Source organism: Colius striatus, chromosome 1 (genome assembly GCF_028858725.1).
Source record: "Colius striatus isolate bColStr4 chromosome 1, bColStr4.1.hap1, whole genome shotgun sequence".
NCBI lineage: Eukaryota > Metazoa > Chordata > Aves > Coliiformes > Coliidae > Colius > Colius striatus.
The window spans coordinates 200,067,530-200,083,231 of NC_084759.1; the positions used below are offsets into that span (position 1 = coordinate 200,067,530).

At 52.3% G+C, this 15,702-nt stretch overlaps 1 protein-coding gene across 4 annotated transcripts in view; it reads left to right on the forward strand.

The window, feature by feature from the left end:
* FRMD4A (FERM domain containing 4A) overlaps nucleotides 1-15,702 on the forward strand; it is a 226,932-nt gene that overhangs the window by 206,125 nt on the left and 5,105 nt on the right. For 3 of the 4 annotated variants that reach the window (XM_062019881.1, XM_062019890.1, XM_062019886.1), the window contains exons 16-22: nucleotides 3,511-3,633; nucleotides 6,712-6,940; nucleotides 7,534-7,590; nucleotides 8,036-8,273; nucleotides 8,683-8,847; nucleotides 10,720-11,579; nucleotides 13,682-13,778. In XM_062019881.1, coding sequence (XP_061875865.1) covers nucleotides 3,511-3,633; nucleotides 6,712-6,940; nucleotides 7,534-7,590; nucleotides 8,036-8,273; nucleotides 8,683-8,847; nucleotides 10,720-11,579; nucleotides 13,682-13,778 — 1,769 coding nt within the window. The remainder of the gene's footprint in view (nucleotides 1-3,510; nucleotides 3,634-6,711; nucleotides 6,941-7,533; nucleotides 7,591-8,035; nucleotides 8,274-8,682; nucleotides 8,848-10,719; nucleotides 11,580-13,681; nucleotides 13,779-15,702) is intronic. The other variant, XM_062019898.1, reaches the window with a different exon arrangement.

Below are 15,702 nucleotides of genomic sequence, written 5' to 3' on the forward strand. Positions count from 1 at the left end.
CAGGTCTAGCTGATTCCAATCCAGATTGCAATGCCACAGGATATTTCCCCCTCAGAGAAGGGAATCCTGTGTCAGCTGAGTACCCACTTGGCTTGGGGCTAGGAGGGTGAGAAGGTCCTTTTACAGAATCATAGAATGGTAGGGCTTGGAAGGAACCTCTAGAGATCATCCAGTCCAATGCCCCAAGCTCAGAGTCCTCATCTGCTGTTAGAAGTTGTGTTTAAGATGCATCCAGACAGGCTTCTTACTGACTTTGGTGGGAATACACAGCTAATGGGAATACCTAAATGGCATAGGAAGGCTGTCCTGTGTACTGGTAATCACTTCTCAAACACTTTTGACTTCATTAGCAAAAAGGCTGATATATTTTCTTCTTGGATCCTGAGCTCCAAGGCCTTGCTTGTCTTCTCCCAGCACGTTCTTACATCCAGCACACAAGGTCTCACCTGTTCCAGGTAGCCCTGGTAAGCCCTGGCACTGCTGGACAGGAGTGGCAGTGTGATGGCAGACCCTGGTCATCCCAGGGCATGCAGGACAGCTCAGGAACTCATCTCCCCACCTTCCCACTCACCTGCCTAGTTCATTCTCAAAGTACACAGTAGGCCAGTGTAGAGATCAATTTAATGTTTGAGAAAATCATAGCCCTGCTCCAGATGTGTGTGGAGATCAGCAGCAGCATACACTTGAATCATTCAGCTATCCTTCTTTGTTTAACAGGCCTGAAAACCTGAATTTAACAACAAATGATGATGTGTAACACAACAGGAAGCTGAAGCTGGCTGCTGACAGCAGCACCGAGATCTTCCAGTTGTATCCCAGCTTCATGTTTAATGTCTGTCTCACTATTGACAAAAAGGGGGGAAATAGGTCACCGATTCAGCTCTCATTGCACTTTGTTTCAACTAATCTATAGTTTTAATGCCAACAAGAGTAAGTTGTGAAAAATGCCTCTCAACACAGTACGTCAGCAGAAATCTCTACTGCCCCAGTTCCTGTCCTCTTTGCCACACGAGCAATCCTTTCCAGCAAACAACTTGTGTGGTAAAGGTCACAGGGCCAGATCAAGTCCCATAAATCCATCAAGTACAGAGCTAAAATCATCTGCAGGAAGCTGTCACACACTCCTCAGGGGCTGATGGACAAGGTCTGAGGGGCTCTCCTTACCCTGGAGGAATTTACCACCCTAAGCTAACACTGCCTGACTGCTGCCTCACAGGAGCACCCAGTACAGAGGAAATGTGTCTGCGCCAGGGTTGCAGGAGCTCACAGCCCAGTGCCTTCATTTAACCCCAGCCCTGTCTGGGATGCAGCCTCAGGCACTCTGTGAGCAACCTGGACAAAGACAAAAGCTCCCAATGGGCCATGGAGATGGTGCTAAGGAGCACTTAAAGTGCTGGGCAAGGCTGGCCAGAGCCCATCTGTCATCACCTTAAGAGCTGGTAGAAAGTGTTCGTGCTTTCTGTAGGTCAGAGAGAGGCAGCTGATGGACACTTGGAATCTGATCGCATCTACAGCTCATCCATCAGCAGCCCCTAGCTGGAGGTATTTCCTCTCAGATGGCCTTTCCTGCTTTCTGCTTTGGCTTGGGAATAGCCAAAACAGAGGGAGAAGGCAGCAAACCAGGAGATAAAAAAGGGTTAAGAGGGGGGCCATAATCAAATAAGCATGGCCAGAGCCATTCAGAGCAGCAGCATCAGGTTACCTCGGGCCATCCTGCTCCAGTTACTTATTAATTAGGATTACATTTCAGGACCATGCCTGTGAATATTTTTCAACTTATGGAGGCAGCATGGTAGCCCACATTAATTTTGTTCTGCTCTAATCTTGGGCATTTTACATCAGATATTAACTCTTTCACCACTGCCTTGATTTCTATTAACTGATGAGTTATAAAGAGAATATCCACGTTTCCCTCAGGAAAGGATACCGAAGTCTGTGCCTTGATCACAGAATCACACAATGGTCAGGGCTGGAAGGGACCTCTAGAGATCATCCAGCCCAACCCCCTTCTAAAGCAAGTTCCCCTAGATCAGGTCACACAGGAACACATCCAGGTGGATTTGGAAAGCTCCAGAGAAGGAGCCTGCACACCCTCCCTGCGCAGCCTGTGCCAGGGCTCCCTCACCTCAACACCAAAGGAGGTTTCTTCCTTTGTGATAAGCGGGACTTTTTGTGTTACAGTTTGTGTCTGTTACCCCTCCTTGTGTCACTGGAGATAACAGGAAAAAAAAAGTGTCTTCCCACCCTGTTGACTTACTTAGAGCCAGATCTCACTAGAAGGAACACATTTGGGGAGAAAAGCTGAAATAACCCCACAGGGCTGGAGGGGCAGAGTGAGACCCTGGGATGTTGCAACAGTGCCTCTCACAAAAAGGTTTGTGCACAGAGCTGTGCTGCAAACCCATTTTGCTGGGAGTTGCTTAAAGGGAAGATTTGAAAAGGCCAGGCCCTTGTTTCCTACTGACCTGAAAAGAGTAGAAAGAAAAAGCCCATTAGGGAGCAGGGAAGAGGCCTGGGCGGGCAGGGGCCTGAGCTGTGCACTCAGCTGCTGTTCTTTGGGATTCAGATGATTTAGGTTACTCTGCCAGCTGGATCCTCTCAAGGCTGATGCTAAGGAACACAAAAGCCTTTTGTCCTTCATGGGGAAGCTTTTGAGTACAAGGAGTCAGGCTGTGTTCTTAGTTAGGCTCCTGCTTTTTTTTCTGTAGGCATTTGAATGCCTTCAGTTCAGATGTGTGTGGCTGTATTGTGTAGGCCAGGGGAAAGAAACCCACGGCATTAACATCAGTAGTGGTGCTTGCTGCTTCCTGTGCTCCAGAGATTCCTCAGCTCTGTGGGGTTTGCTTCAGATTTTGAAGAAATCTCTGCAAATAACCCCATCAGTCTGTCAAAGCTACATCTAATATTGCTCCAAAGCTGCCCGTGACATCAGTGGGGTTTGGAAGGGGCTCTGATACACAACGTGTTATCAGACAGGTAATGAGGTACCAGGCACTGCTTTCAGTGACCATTTGCACTGCATTCCTCTCAGACACATCATGAATCAGGTGGGAATGTTTCTCTGTTCGGGTCATAACCTGCAGGGCTGTCGCCAGTGGAGCTTTCTGACTCAGCAGACCTTCATCCTGCTCTGGGATCTGCTCACTCCCCCTCTCAGAAGGAGCTCAGCAGAGAGAGGCTCTTCTTTCCTTGCTCAGCTGCAGCAGAGATGAAAGCGTGTGTGCTGTTCAGGCTCAGGCCCCAACGCCCTGGGGATGGGCACCAGCTACAGACCTACCCTGGGCAGCCCACAAAAGTCTGTACTCATTCACAGGTTAAGTTCTCCACCCTCACTGTCAGGTTCTGGGACAGGTTTAGAGGGCTGGGTGCTCTCCTTTGTGTTTATCAGCTGGCTGAACTGGGTAGGTATTTAATGACTGCCTGTCTTTGATGGTCACTGTTGGAGAATGGTGTCGTGCTTTGCTCTGCTGCAGGATTTCCCCTGACACTAACAGCATTTCCTCCTTACAGGAGCTCACAGGAAAGCTGCCACGAGAATACCCCCTAGATCCTGGGGAGGAGCCACCTATTGTAAGGAGAAGAATAGGAACTGCCTTTAAACTGGATGAGCAGAAGATCCTGCCTAAGGGAGAGGTGAGGCTGTGCCCTTCCCTTCCAGCTCCCCGTCCCTACTTCACAACCCTAAGATGAGGAACATAGGAACCATCAGTCCTACAGCCATTTTTGCTCTCAATGACTGTAGTTAGTGTCAGGGCCATTTCTTTTCATATCCATCAGATCAGGGAAGTAGTGAGAGAGTTGTTGGCCTTAGTTCATGCCCAGAGTGAAGGTGAAGCCCTGAATTTCAGCCCTGGCTTTGCCTGAGTGACCAGGGCAGCACACTGTCACCAGGTGCTCTGGTGACTCACTTGTGTGAGCAGGGAGCACATGGGGAGCTGTCTGAGCCCTGCTGCTGCCCTGTGTTGTTGTTGCAAACAGCCACTTGCTTCCTGCTCCAGTAGCAATCCGAATTCAGACCTCCCCTAACCTCAAAGCACCACAATTATCCATCTTAGCCCCGCAACAGCAAGATGAAAGCATTTTGCTCCCCAGTCCTTAAACAAAAGAGCCTTCATCCCTACCTATGGGGAGCTGGAATCATGTTTTCCTAAGTTTGCCAGGGAGTGTTTGTTCTCTTGCCTTGCTCCCACAACGTGCTGGGTCAGTGCCCTGAACCGTGGCTGTGAAAACAGGCCTGCAGCAGCTGTGAGGCGGGACCGGATTCACAGAACAGCTATTGTCTGCAGAGACCCATTTGTCTCAAGACACTTGTGTATATTCCAGTCTTGAGTTTCCTTTTTATTTTTGCAAGAGAGGCTGAAGCTGGGGTGACTGTGTGGTTTAAGGCTCAGTCCAGCCGGGGAATTAACTGTTTTGTTGGCATTTTCCTTCTGCTGAAACAATAAACAGCTGGAGCTCTTTAGTTTGGTTCTCAATGGAGCCTGGGAGAGGAATTCCACCGAAGCCAAATATTCATGAACTAGCACATTTAATTAGGCTTTTCAAAGGGAAGCATGGCTTAGCTGAGTTACTCCTAAAACCCCTGCGGTCTGTTGGCTGCTCAGTTATAACCTGAGCTCCAGCTTCCCCAGATCTTACTGCTACAAGGCAGCTTTTGGGGCCAGCGGGTGAGGAATCTCCTTACTCCTGTGGCAGGGTTAGGTGGGGAGAACATGAAGGTGAGGCAGCTCCTCCCCGTTGCGGGCACTCTGCCTTTTGGCACCTGCAATCCAAACACGCTGACTCAGCTTTCCCCTACCTCCCTTTTCATCTGTCAGGCTTTAAGACCGTGTTCAAAACCATACATTTCTGTTCTCGAAGAATGATGTTGAGCTGTGTTTATTTGGCTGCCAGTTGGAGAGCATTTAAGAGAAGCCAGTGAGGATTTTCATGTGCTTTTCAGCAAGTGGAAACACTAGAAACTCCATTTAAAACAAAAGGTGAAATATTCCCTGTCATGTAAACTCAGGACTGATGTTGCCAACTGTGAGGAGGACCTGAAGCAAGGCACTTGCATGTGAGGGCAGATGATGGCCTTCATTTCCTGAGGCTTTATTTGTAGGGGCCTCACTGGAAGAAAAGAGACAGTTATGGCCAGGAGGAAAATGAATATGTTTTTTCTGAGATCTACTGAGTGACTTAGAATTGAGTCTGTGAAGGTCTGAAATGACAGCTCACATCAAACTCACCCTACCTTTAGTAACAGCTTTGTCAGAGCAGGACTGGCAGGGAAGGTTCCTGTTGTGTTTCTTGGTAATCACCTCTGCCTGGGCCGTGATTCCTGACTCTGGGAAGGATTTTATCAGAAGTCAGTAAATCAGGTTCCAGGCCTTAAAACTCTGTGGAGTTAAATTCACTTTTAATAAGTTTGGCACTGACAGAGCTTGTAAACTCTTCAAAGCAAAAAAGGGATCTGTTAGAAAGATTGGGGGAGTGGGTTCAGTATTCATTAAAGCAGGGAAAATGATAATTGTGGTGTTAATGCTGACTCACCAGTGACAGCAAAGGGGATTTTTAAGCCAGAAGCTCAGAATAAAAACTTCAGGGAATGGCTTCAGTCTGTTTAATTCCCGTGGCACCAGCTCTTGCAGCATTACCCCGCTGCTGCTGCACAAAGAGAAGGGTTTGGATTTGCATTAACGGGAATCTCCGTGAATATACAGCTGTCTGAACTCCCACCATTCACTGTTAGGAAAAAGCTTGGCATTTTTTTTCTTTAACTTGCAAAGACTAACCCCAAAAACTCCACTGAACTGGGGAAGGTAGCCAGATCTGTTCCAAATTAGCAACTGCCTTTGAAGCTCACAGCGTGGAGTCCTGGCACAGACCAGGGAGCTCTGTATCAGCTTCTGCGTTGGCATCAATTGGCCTAAAGCCCTTAGCTTTGGAACAGAACTGAAAAATCAGTAGGTAGCATCCAGGTGGTTGCATTTAAAAACTCAGCTGAGCCCCTGCAAGGGCTGATGGTGGAGGCACTAGTCCTTTTGGGCACACAGAGAGCTTGCTGCTCTGAAACCACCCTCCTGTCGTGTAACTCGAGGGGACAATTCTCTGGTACAGTCAGCTGCAGCAGTGCATAATTACTTCAGCTCGTTCTCTCCCCTGGATTTTGACAGCCATATACCAGGGCAAGATGGAATTAGCCCATCTTTGGCTTTTTTACCCCAGAGAGTCTGGTGAGTGCAAAGCAAACCTGTCAAGAAGGTTAAAGCTGTAGCTTTGAATCAATACACAGCACTGATAGATATCCAATGGGGCTCAAAGAGGGAGGTAGGAAACAGGGAGAAGGAGCATGTGGGAGGCTGGTGTAAGTTACCCATAGATGGGTGTGAAAGGGGGAGTGTGTCAGCAGTGGGGCACTGATGAAGTCAGCCATGTTGAACTGCATGAAAAGCCAAACAGTCCAGCAGGGTTAGGGCTGGAGTACATACCACCTCCTCCTCCTTGATTGGGTCATCCCTTCCCTCAGCTGCCCTCCCAGGCACTGTGTGAGCAGATGAAGGTGGGATGGGTAGGCTCAGGGAGGCCCTGTGATGAGGAAAGCAGCACAATCATGGATGCTTTGCTGCTGGAGAGCCTTGGTTAAAGGCACTGGGCAGGTTCAGGGGAAGCTTTGCCATGCCTGTGCCAGGAGAGTTTGGTGGAAGGCAGAATCCACTTGCCTTTCCCCAGGAGGCAGAGCTGGAGCGCCTGGAGAGGGAGTTTGCCATTCAGTCCCAGATCACGGAGGCTGCCCGGCGCCTGGCGAGCGACCCCAACGTCAGCAAGAAGCTGAAGAAGCAGAGGAAGACATCCTACCTGAATGCTCTGAAGAAGCTGCAGGAGATCGAGAACGCCATCAACGAGTGTCGCATCAAGTCTGGGAAGAAGCCAACCCAGAGAGCCTCCCTGATCATCGACGGTAAGCGGGGCTCAGCACCCACACTGCTGCCTGGCCACAAACCCAGCAACCTGCAGCCAGGGATAAGACAGTGTGAGGACACGGGCTGGGGGAGGCAGCTCAAAGATGTGCACACCAAGGACACGTGTTTTCTTCTCAGAAAGCGTTTCCCTGAGTTACACAGAGCTGGTACCTCGTGTGGGCCTTTACTTAGCAACAGGATAATCATTTTAAGAAGGTGGAGCTCAAACCCAGACTCCTTAAGGCCCAAGAGATAAAACTTGCTAATGGCAGCATGCCGTTTTGCATCCTCTGAGGATGTCAGCTCTGGGGATGTTGTGACTCAGTCTTAATCCCCATTAATTGAAAAAGAGTTAGCAGCTCCTTAAAAGGCAGCCTGCTAGAGAGACCTGGCCTGCAGCTCTGCCCTCTGAGAGAGAGAGTGGGCTGAGGCTGAGTCAGTCCTTCATAGGAATCTTGCCTCTTGTCTATGTGAGGAGGAGGATGTGGGTGAGTGCTTAAGGCTGAGACTCAGTGGACAAAGGTCAGGGTTCACTACTCAATCACAGAGGTGCTCCAGACCATCTGACCGTCTGCTACCTTCTTCCCTTCAGAAGGAAACCTTGCCAGTGAAGACAGCTCCCTCTCGGACGCCCTCGTTCTCGAGGATGGTATGTGGACTGCTGTGTGTTCTAGAGGGCAGGGAGGGATGTGGGAGCTCCTGACTGACACCCAAGATGGAGGAACTGTTCTGTGTAACAATCCACTCAGTATTAAAAACACAGAGTTTCCCCTGACTCCACGTTGTAGTCAGACATCAGGCCTGGAGCAGTGAGTGTTGCTGTGGTTACTGCTCTGAATTCTTCCAAACAGACAGTCCCAGAACACCCCCTTCTTTTTCTCTTAGGGTTTCAATTATTTTAATGCATCACATGCTCCTTCTGGCTGTTTCCCCACAAAAATGGGAATGTCAGAGTGTAGTTCTGAAAGCCGGGTCTTCAGGTTGGTCCTGAGAACAACCAGGGCAAGTGGTGTAAAGAGGGAGGCTCTGGAGGGGTGGCGGTGCCATTGGAGGTGTCACACAGCCATTATCCCTCTCTCTTCTTCTCTTCATAGAGGATTCTCAGGTCACCAGCACAATATCCCCTCTCCAGTCCCCACACAAAGGGCTCCCTCCCCGGCCTCCCTTGCACAACAGGCCGCCGCCGCCGCAGTCGCTGGAAGGCCTGCGCCAGATGCATTACCACCGCAACGACTACGACAAGTCCCCCATCAAACCCAAGATGTGGAGCGAGTCATCCTTGGATGAACCCTACGAGAAGGTCAAGAAACGCTCCTCACACAGCCACTCCAGGTGAGCCAGCTGTCTGCAGGTCCCATCACACAGACACCCTGGCTTTCAGGAGGGATGGCTGCGAGCCCTTGTAAGACTTACAAACCCGGCCCTTACCAAAGGGAGACTTTTAGGTGTTTTGGCCAATAGCCACGTGGTAAAAAGTAGTGTTTGGTATCTCAGTGGTACTTTAAAAGACACTGAGAAAGGAAGGATGGTGGTGGATCACCTGAGGGGTTTGATGGGGCTTCACCTTGACCTCTGGTTACTGCTGAAGCTCTGGGACACAACTCAGAGCAGCAGCAGCTGCCCCAGGTCCCGCTCACCCCTACGAGATCACAGGCACGTGCCTGCGATCCGGAGAGAGGCCTGGTGGTGCCCCTTCCCTGAATCCCTGCCGGGGCACTGAAGCGGGGTGTTTGCTCTGCAGCAGCCACAAGCGGTTCCCCAGCAGCGGGAGCTGCGCGGAGGCGGGAGGCAGCAGCTCCCTGCAGAGCAGCCCCATCCGGAGCCTTCCCCACTGGAGCTCGCAGTGCAGCATGCCCTCCACGCCGGACCTGCGCCTGCGCAGCCCCCACTACGTCCACTCCACGCGGTAAGTGCCGCGGCTCCGCGGCGCGCTCACCCTCCCCACCCTCACACACGCCTCCTTTGCTTCCTCCTTTCCCCAGGACAGGAGTTCATTCCCAGTTCGGGAGAGGACACAAACCAGTGTCAATTCAGAGGCCAGTAGGGACTCTCTGCTGAATGGGGGCCCTGAAGTCACTTCAGCTACGTTCCTCATCTCCCCCTACATCCTACCCCTCATCTCCTCCCCCAAGGCAGTCAAGCTTTTCTTCCACTGAGATCTTTCATCTCAGGGGCTGTTGAGAAGTGCTACAAACCCCACACAACTTTTAAAAGGGTTCATAGAATCCCGGGACGGTGGGAGTTGGAAGGGCCCTCTAGAGATCATCCATTCCACTCCCCTGCTGAAGCAGGTTCCCCTCCATCAGGTCACACAGGAACACATCCAGGTGGGTTTTGAAAACCTCCAGAGACTGTGATGCTGCTGCTAAACTCTGCAGTAAATTCCTCCCTGGATCCATGAGATCACATGTTGTTTCCTGTCTGATACAAAACATTGGGTAGTGTCAGTTGTCTCCCATGTGGTGCTATTTGGAGAGAGACCCTGTGTAAAGCAATCCACCTGAGGATCCGTGCGGCAGTGGGGTAAGCCCAGACACGACAGAGGAAAGAGCTCAAGTGTGTAAAGGAGGGGATTTGATGTGCATGGCCCAATTTTACTCCAATTTTCAGCAGCATTTCTACAAACCATTGAGCTTCATTGCTGACTGGTGCTGGTGGCAAACTCCAGGACGCTGTGGGAAGCAGAGCTGAGCCAGAGCTGTGTGCTGTTAGGTCCCCTGCCCTCAGGAGTAGTACTAACAGCATTTAGCTTGGCATCTGTTGAGTCATGCCAACACAGCCAGCTCAGGCAGAGACTATAGCAGGTATTAAAGCCCTGGGTTAAGTTTGTTTCAAGTGTTTGGCTGGGAGTGCCTTTCAAAAGTGCAACATTTGTTAACACTGCAGCCCAGCTGTGTGAGGAGCCAGCCTGGCACAGTGCTTGAGAAGTGGCCCTGGCAAGGTAGGGGCGGTTTGGGTGTTTGAGACAACCGTAGCTGAGTCCATGGCTCCTTTGTGGCCTGGCCTTGGCCACCCTTCACACCAGGGTGTGACTCGTTGGCCAGAGGGGATGTGGTTCCTGCTCCTGGAACAGGTGGCTGAGGCTCTCCGGGTAGCAATGAGAGGCCACCCAGGCTTGGCCATGAATTGTGCTTTGCCTTTCAGCATGGCTGCCTAGGGCTGTGACCCACAGACAGTCTCACATGTGCTACCCACAGCTGGCCCCCACTGCAGCCTAGCTGCCTGAAAAAACACTGCCTTCTGGGCTAAGTGTGAGCAGCAGCATGTCTGTCTCACACCAGGTGCATTGTACCTGTGCAGGGCATTCATGAGCCATTTGCAAGGGAATCCCAGCACCTTGGAGGCTGAGGTGTCAGGATTTGCAGAGCTGGAGTCAGGTGAATCTGGTGGCACAGGGATGATGCCTACTCAAACAGCTCTGCCACGGGGCCACACCAGCAAAACTGGGGCTTGTGGGCCACAGGCTCTAAGCTTCAGGCTGGGTCTTTCCCAGGGTGATGAGCACAGGGGCATCATGCTGCACAGGGGGTTATGTCCCATGTTGTGCTGCAGACTGAAAGCCACCACTGAGGAGCCCAGAGAGGAAGTGGAATAGGACCCAATCACCCCAAACCCTACAGCAGGGAAGCAGGTTGCTTTGCAGGCAGTGCTGAGGGGGCCCAGGTTTTCAGTTCCTTCCAATTCCCTTGTCAGTGAGGCTGCCCTTGTGTGCAGATGAGGACGGGGAGTGCTTTGTCCTGTTCACTTATCAGCTTGCAATTTTTCCTGGTACCTGCAGGTCAGTAGACATCAGCCCAACCAGACTGCACAGCTTAGCTCAGCACTTTAGGCACCGGAGCTCCAGTTTGGAGTCGCAAGGCAAACTCCTCGGCTCAGAAAATGAGACAGGGAGCCCCGATTTCTACACCCCAAGGACTCGTAGCAGTAACGGCTCTGACCCCATGGACGACTGCTCTTCCTGCACCAGCCATTCCAGCTCTGAGCACTACTACCCAGCTCAGATGAACCCCAACTACTCCACCCTGGCAGAGGACTCCCCGTCGAAAGCCAGAGAGCGGCAGAGGCAAAGGCACAAATCGTCTGGCAACCTGGTCTCCTCCAATTCAGGGAGTATGCCCAACCTGGCTGCCAGGAACGGGACGGGGCACCACCGTGTCTACCTGCACAGCCAGAGCCAGCCCTCCTCCCAGTACAGGATCAAAGAGTATCCCCTGTACATCGAGGGCAGCTCCACGCCCGTGGTGGTGCGGAGCCTGGAGAACGACCAGGAGGGACACTACAGCGTGAAAGCACAATTCAAAACCTCCAACTCCTACACGGCGGGGGGAATGTTCAAGGAGAACTGGCACGGGGACGAAGTGGACTCCGTCAGAATCACCCCCTCCCGCTCCCAAATCATAAGGACTCCATCTCTGGGCAGGGAGGGCCACGAGAAGGGCTCGGGCAGGACTGCCGTGTCGGACGAGCTGCGGCTCTGGTACCAGCGGTCCACGGCCTCCCACAAGGAGCACAGCCGCCTGTCGCACACCAGCTCCACCTCCTCGGACAGCAGCTCCCAGTACAGCACATCCTCACAAAGCACCTTTGTGGCGCACAGCCGGGTCACGAGAATGCCTCCGATGTGCAAAGCAACGTCAGGTGAGAGCGGGGCCACGGCCCCCCCGGGCTGGGACAGCATTGCCTGCCACAGAAATCATCCCTCTGCAGCAACGGGCTCGGGGAGGGACCACAGCCTCATTGTGGACACGGCTTCCCTTGGGTCGTGGTGTTGGGTGATGGTACAAGGGGCTGAATGGGGAGGAGAGTCACTCCTCTGTGGGGGGGTCACTCAGCCATCACAGCGAGGGGAGCGGTGAAGCAAGCAGGGGCTGAGCACAGGCTGGGAGAAGGCTCGTCCTCAGCAAAAGAGCAGGAGCGTGAGGAAGGTTGGGTGGGCAGCAGCCCAGCCCAGCCACCCCCCAACAGAATGTTTGAGCGATGACATCTCTGTGTGCTGCTGAAACTTGGTTTTCCCATGCAGCTCCAGTAGCTCTGCTGAGAACACCCTGACATTCACAGCACTTAATTTAGTGCAGTACTGTGCCTCTCTGTCATGAACAGAGCTTTTTACCTCACTGCTGTTAATATTAAGTAGTAAGAAAACAGTCAAATTCATTAAACTGAGGAGGCTGCTGTGTGCCCAAGGTTAAATATTTACTGGCCATCAGTCACCTCTGGACAAGTTTGGATAGACCAAGGACCTGCTAAAGACCTGAATCCAGCCCCACAAGGATGGGGTTGCTGGTCCATCAGTTTGTACCGTGCCCACCCTTCCACGTGCCTCAGCCTGGGGATGCCATTGCTGCGGCCTCTCTGAGCAGCCCCGTGCTGGCTCTTGGCCTCTGATGTCCCAGCATGGTGCCCGCTCCATGGTGCCCACCGTGACCATGATGACACCCATGGAGCTCTGTACTCTCTGCTGACCCCAGCACGGGCTCAGAGAGGGGGTTGGACACCAGTCTCCTTGTGGGCCACCAACAGCTGCCTGGAAAAGGCTGATTTGGGTGTGATGCAGCTCAGATGTGGAACAAGACACAATCAAGGAGCTGCTGGAACCGTCCTGTGTCTCCACATGAAGATCTGTCTTCCTCCCTTTGATAAATGGGTATTTCTGCTCCACCCAGCAACAGAAAATGCTGTGAGCGCTTTGCTTAGCTCTGGAAACAAGGCCAGGTCAGTTAGATCATCCAGAAAGGAAGATGGTGGGGTTGGGAGGACAGCACTTAAGAACCGCTGTCAGTTCCCCCACCCAGCTGGGCCTTCACATCAGAATGTGATAGCAGGGCAGCAGAGTGGTGGGTGAGCTCAGCAACCACAGCTCGTCCTGACCAGCGTGCAGCACAGGCTGGGTTTGCCCTCAGAGCCAGTTCCCAGCCACAGCTGTGGGAGGACACTGACCTCGGGGGCTGTTGGCTCCAAGGAGCAGACAAATATTTGCTTTTCTCTTTGAGTGTCGTTTGGCAGCAGCTAAAGGATTTAACAGCAGAGAAGGGGATGCCAGGCAGAAACATCCATCATTTGAGCTGATTAGCCCTGGCCACATGGGCTGTTGGGCTTCACAGTGTCCTTCAGAGAGGATCACACTTTGAGGCATAGATTAAATGCAGAGAGTCATCACTGTATGGACTGGAGGAGGGGGAAGGATGGCTCAGGTGGATTTCTTGGCTAGACTCTCACCAGGGAAACCCCCAAGAACCACTGCCAATGGTACATTTTTTGTTCAACTTGTTTCTGTTTTACTTGAAGTAAGACATGCCTTCCTCTGGTCCCATAGCAGCAGCAAAGCCAAACTTGAGGTGTTTACAATGTGCAGTGAAAGGCAGCTGTGGCTTTTGAAGTCTCCAGAGCTGTCCTCCTCCTTTACCTGTGACACCGTGCACTTGTCCAGACTCCAGCAGCCCTCAGCACTGGCTCCCGGGGCACAGAGCATCTCCCACGGCCCCTGGGGCTGCCTGTCACCACGGCAGAGGTGCAGTGTCGCCAGCAGTGCCTGGGTGCTGTGCTCAGCTGGAGGCCAGGCTGAAGCAGAGCATTGCTGCCGAGCCCCAGCCAGCCAGACCCAGCAGGGCCAGCAGCATCCGTGCACAGGATGAGCTCTGGCTCCCTCCTGGGCTGTGCTCCTGCTGGTCCAACCAGCCGATGCTTCAGAGCCACCCTCCCGCTCCCACCTCACGGGTTCTTGTGCTGTTGTTGTTTTCCAGCTGCCTTACCTCACAGCCAGAGGAGTTCCACGCCGTCGAGTGAGCTGGCGGCCACGCCGCCGGGCAGCCCCCACCACATCCTGGCCTGGCAGACCGGGTGAGTGACGGCAGGACGGGCCTCGAGGAAACCCTCCCCGCTCAGCAGCGAGGGGAGAGCATGGGGAGGGGGATACTTTCCAGCTGCTCCATGGCCTAGGGCTGCACAGAGCCCTGCCAGCCCCTGCCTGCACCCTCTCGCAGCAGTGGGCTGCAGCTCTGGCTGCGCTGCTCCAGGGGGAACGAGCCTCCCAGGTCCATCCTCCTCGGGCAGCCTCCTTCCTCCAATTTTCCATATGTCCAAGTAGCTGATGTGTATTTTTACCAACCATCACTCTGTCCAGGCCAAGGGGATGGAGCCTGCCATATTTGTGTGTGCAGCAGCCACATTTCTGTGCTAGGCTTTCCCCAGCAATCACAGAATGGTGGGGGCTGGAAGGAACTTCTAGAGATCATCCAGTCCAACCCCGTGCTAAAGCAGGTTCCTCTACCTCAGGTCACACAGGAACGTGTCCAGGCGGGTTTGGAACCTCCAGAGCAGGAGACTCCACCCCCTCCCCGGGCAGCTGTACCTTAATGCATGTGAATGACTACTAAGTGCATCTTTTTTCAGCTGCCACTACCTTAGTGTCCTTCACCAAAGCATGACTGAGTCATTCATGCAGGCAGCATGACTGTGTAAATACAGTCACCGAGTTCCTCTGTGGGGCAGGGAGTTCCAGGAGATAACAAAAGCTTTTATGCAAGCTCCTCTGGGCATTTGCCAGCCATCTCCTGCAGTTCTCTCCTGCCACGTGAAATAAAGGCCATTTCCAGGTGCCCTCTAACTCACCACAAGTTTTGGGCTACATCCTCAAAACACCACAAGCCCTAGAGTAGGAGAACTGCTGAGATCCCCTGTGAATAGAGGCTGGTAACTTTGCAAACATTTCACTGTGCAGCCACTGGAAAATCTCATGCTCTTTAATTTCTTCTGGTCACCTGTGACCAAGTTCGACCTCTGGTTTTCCTCCAGCAGTGCTCATGACTGCACTTTAAAGTGGAGATGAGAAGCATAACCACAACCCCCTTAGGCCTACTTTGGATATTAAATTCACACCTTTGACATCCAGCCTCACAGTGTCTTTGCCTGTGCTTCCAGCTTCAGAACAGAATTCTCCTGGTCTCGTTTCACAAGAAGTCAGGGGATCACAACATCAGCAAAGTGGCAGCTGCCTGTACACTGAAGCTGCCACTGCTAAGGGTTTGAGTCTAGACTCAAGTCTTGGCCTCAGTCTCTACCACAATCCTAATTCCTCTAAAAATGATGATGAGAAGCAAAACTAGTGAGCAGCCAGCTGAGAAATCCGCTTGGGAAATCCCAACTTTCCTTATTTTCCCATTCAAGAAAGCTCCTGCAGCCTGTCCTCTCGTAGCAAAACCACATCGAGCCAAACCCTCAGCTGGTGACAGTGGAGTGATTCAGGTGTGTAGCTCAGGCCCTGCACCAAGCACCAGCACAGAAGGAACCAGAGACAAATCAGCACTTATTTCGTGCCTGAGCATAACTCCTGAGGTGTCTGTGTGAGTACAGCAGGAGCAGATCACGTTTGCCATGAGATGCAGGAGCAGGCTGAGCTCTCCCAAAAGACTGACAGTTCTCCCCAATGTGTTTTTGTGTCACTAACTTTGTCTAAAGATGATTCACCGACTTGTTTCCTCACTGGATTAATAAGCTCGTAACAATGTCTGTGTCACTTCTTTTCTTTAACATTTCCTCTCTCCTCTTTCCTCCCTTTTTTGCTCTCCTTTGTTCAGAGAAGCAACAGACAACTCACCCACTATGGATGAGTCTCAGTCTCCAACCCACCAAAGTACTGATGAATAGAGGTATAGTAAGGGGACGTTTTGTTCTTTCATCCCTCTGCCTTTCAGTCCCTGAACAGCGGGAACAGCCGGCATCCCGCTGGCCCAGAGGAGCAGCCCTGCTCCTTGTGTGCCTGCTT